The sequence below is a fragment of the Bison bison genome, unplaced genomic scaffold (assembly GCF_000754665.1).
Source record: "Bison bison bison isolate TAMUID 2011002044 unplaced genomic scaffold, Bison_UMD1.0 scf7180017864167, whole genome shotgun sequence".
In the NCBI taxonomy this organism is placed as follows: Eukaryota; Metazoa; Chordata; class Mammalia; order Artiodactyla; family Bovidae; genus Bison; species Bison bison.
This window is the reverse complement of record NW_011494739.1, coordinates 1,492,227-1,494,948: the sequence shown is the minus strand read 5'-3', so window position 1 is coordinate 1,494,948 and position 2,722 is coordinate 1,492,227. Positions and strand designations below refer to the sequence as shown.

Sequence of the window (2,722 nt, the reverse complement as noted above, 5' to 3'; positions counted from 1 at the left end):
CTTGGACCATGACCCAAATCATGGAGCTGGAGACAGGAAAATCCTTGTTGTCTCAGTTCCAACTCGGTCCTGGAAAACGACTGGCCAGAAGTTCAGTAGCAAGCAGTGCCAACCAGGGAGAAAGGGAAGGAAAGAGATGGAGCAGGAATCCACATTGGGCCCGATATCAACTCTCTCCAGGGTGAATGACACAATGCTGTAGTCCCAAACAGGACAGAACTGCAAGTATTATCAAGGGAGAGTTGCAGCCCTTGGCCATGAAAATATAGAAAGGGAACCAGCAGGCTAAGAATGGGTTCTTATGTTCTTCGCAGATCCTAGCTGGCCTCCTTTACTTCACCTAAAATACCTGAGGCTAAGCCCCCAGCCTGTCTCTACTTTATATCTCTAGACTCTAAAGCTACACTGTCCAATACAATAACCACTAGCCATAGTTGGCTATATACATTGAAGTATAGATAAAATTAAAAATTCAGTTCCTCAGTCACACTAGCCACATTTCAACTGCTTATTAGCCATACGTGGCTAGTAGTTACCATGTTGGACAACACAAATAAGAAACCATTCTTTTGATGCAGAAAGTTCTGTTGGCAGTGCTGGTCTAGAAAACAAGAATCAGAGAATAGAATGAACATTCCTTATTTACATCATGTGGGACCAGCCGTGGGCCAGCAGGCCAAGAGACGTGCAGAAGACTGAAATTATTACCAACAGGTCCATCCTGTTCTCTACAATACCCATATGCACCTTACTCCATTCTTTATTTATTTCTAAATATAATATATATAAATTATATACAATATAATATATTTATTATTTCTAAATATAATATAACTGAATAGAACCATCAGACACAAAAGTACAGGCAAGAATGATTTACCAGAACCATAGGGTCCAACGATGTTAGACTCAAGTTTGGATAAGGTGTGTCAGACCACAAAAATTTATCTCCATCTTCCAGCTATGTTTGAAGATTCAGTTTCTGGCAGGCAGGTGCTTGGGAGATACACAGCACATAGCCTCATTCTTGCACATTATATAGAACACTTCATTCTGTTCACACGTTTCTCTGCATCTTCCCAACTTATTCCAACACTTCATGGCTGAAATTAAAAGGAAAAGGAGAGGGGTGGATCAGTCTCGAAATAAGCAGCAGGTTGGGGAAGGGGGAGGCCAAAGACCAACAGAAAAGACAGTTATAGGGAAATAAGGGGACATGTGAAGAAAAAGCCCTCCTAAGGCATCCTCCAGGTTTAAGGGAGATTATAGTCACTGTCTTTTCTTTTTTCTCACTTGTGTCCCCAGTCACAATTCCAAAATTCTCCCCACTCAGTGACCTGGGACCTACTTGGCTGCTTCCCCACCCCAACCAGCTCCCTTTGGGGAGGCAAGAGGGCCCCTCTCTCCAGGGTTTCATCTCTCCCATATTATAAGGTACCCAGGTAGGGTTTCATTCCCCTCCCCCCATTATAAGGTACACAGGTACCCAGGTGTCAATTAACCATCTTTTCCCTTTACTTTTGGGTACCCTCTTTGACCATATCAACGAAAAGGGACAGGAATCTGAAATACATCTGTCAGAACATCTGCAAGTTTTCTTTGTTGTTGTTCATTCTCTCGGTCATGTCTGACCCTTTGCGACCCCATGGACTGCAGCTCGCCATCTATAAAACTCTTTACCACAACATTCCAGAGCTTTTCACTGGTCTTGACAGGTCAAGATAATTAGAAACAGCTCTCTGGTACAACCTCAAGTAGCCCAGGTAAATTGAGGTTGCCTGAGAGAGTAGAATCAGAATCCTCAAACAATCAGAAATCAAGGAACCGTTTTCATAGAGGCAACAATACATCAAAATTCAAATTATCCCAAGGAATGTTTTTGGGAAAACTCCCATTTCCTCCATACTCTGTGTCCAAGTCTCTCCCCTCCAAGTACCCACCCTGTCTTTGCCATCATCTTGTTCAGCTTCTCCAGAGCCAACCGTAGAGAGAAGGTCAGAGTGGTCAACTAATGCCACTGAAAAATCAGCACCAGGGAACTCAAACTTCCCCTTTTGAGTTTGAGAGATATCCTAGATATGGTTAGCGAGATATCCAAAGGCCATTCTCCCTGCCCAAGGCCATTCTCCCAGCCCAAGCTATTACAGCCACCAGAATTCCCTAAATATGCATCAGGTTCCCTGACCCACTTTCTCTTGGGAAAGATCCTGGTTACCTGGGGTGACCTGGGCCAGGAGCAGGGTAATGGTCAAAATCAGAAGGAACTTCATGAATTATGGATAGAGATAGGAGGCTTCTAGGCTGGCAAGACAGTCAGAGGACTCCATGCTGAGCAGTCCAGACTGGTATTTATTGCCCCAATGAGCATGGTAGAGCCATGATCAGTGAACCAGAAAGGGAACAGTCATTTAAGATTAGACAGACAGATATGTAATCAACCACAGTAGTAGAATGGCTGTTGGACACGCCACCTTCTTCTGCTCTTCCAGCCATACATATATATTTATCACACCACTTCCACCCCCAGAGTTTGGCAATCACCATTCTAGTCTCTGTTTCTATGAGTTGGACTTTTTATTTATTTATTTATTTATTTTTAGTGGAGTGCAGTTTATTACACCGGCAGGCCCAAGGCAGAGTCTCCTCTTAGCCAAGGAACCCGACCAGTTTTTTGTGAAAACCTTGTATACCCTAAGTGAATCGAAGTTGCTCAGTCGTGTCC

The 2,722-nt window shown here is 43.6% G+C and overlaps 1 protein-coding gene across 1 annotated transcript; it reads right to left on the bottom strand.

Moving 5' to 3' along the window:
* Positions 1-975: 975 nt before the first annotated feature.
* Positions 976-2,270, bottom strand: DEFB121 (defensin, beta 121). The gene is made up of 2 exons (XM_010841885.1): positions 2,216-2,270; positions 976-1,103 (listed from the first exon to the last, which is right to left on the bottom strand). The coding sequence occupies exons 1-2, from the start codon at positions 2,268-2,270 to the stop codon at positions 976-978; spliced, it is 183 nt and encodes a 60-aa protein (XP_010840187.1).
* Between the last annotated feature and the right edge of the window lie 452 nt (positions 2,271-2,722).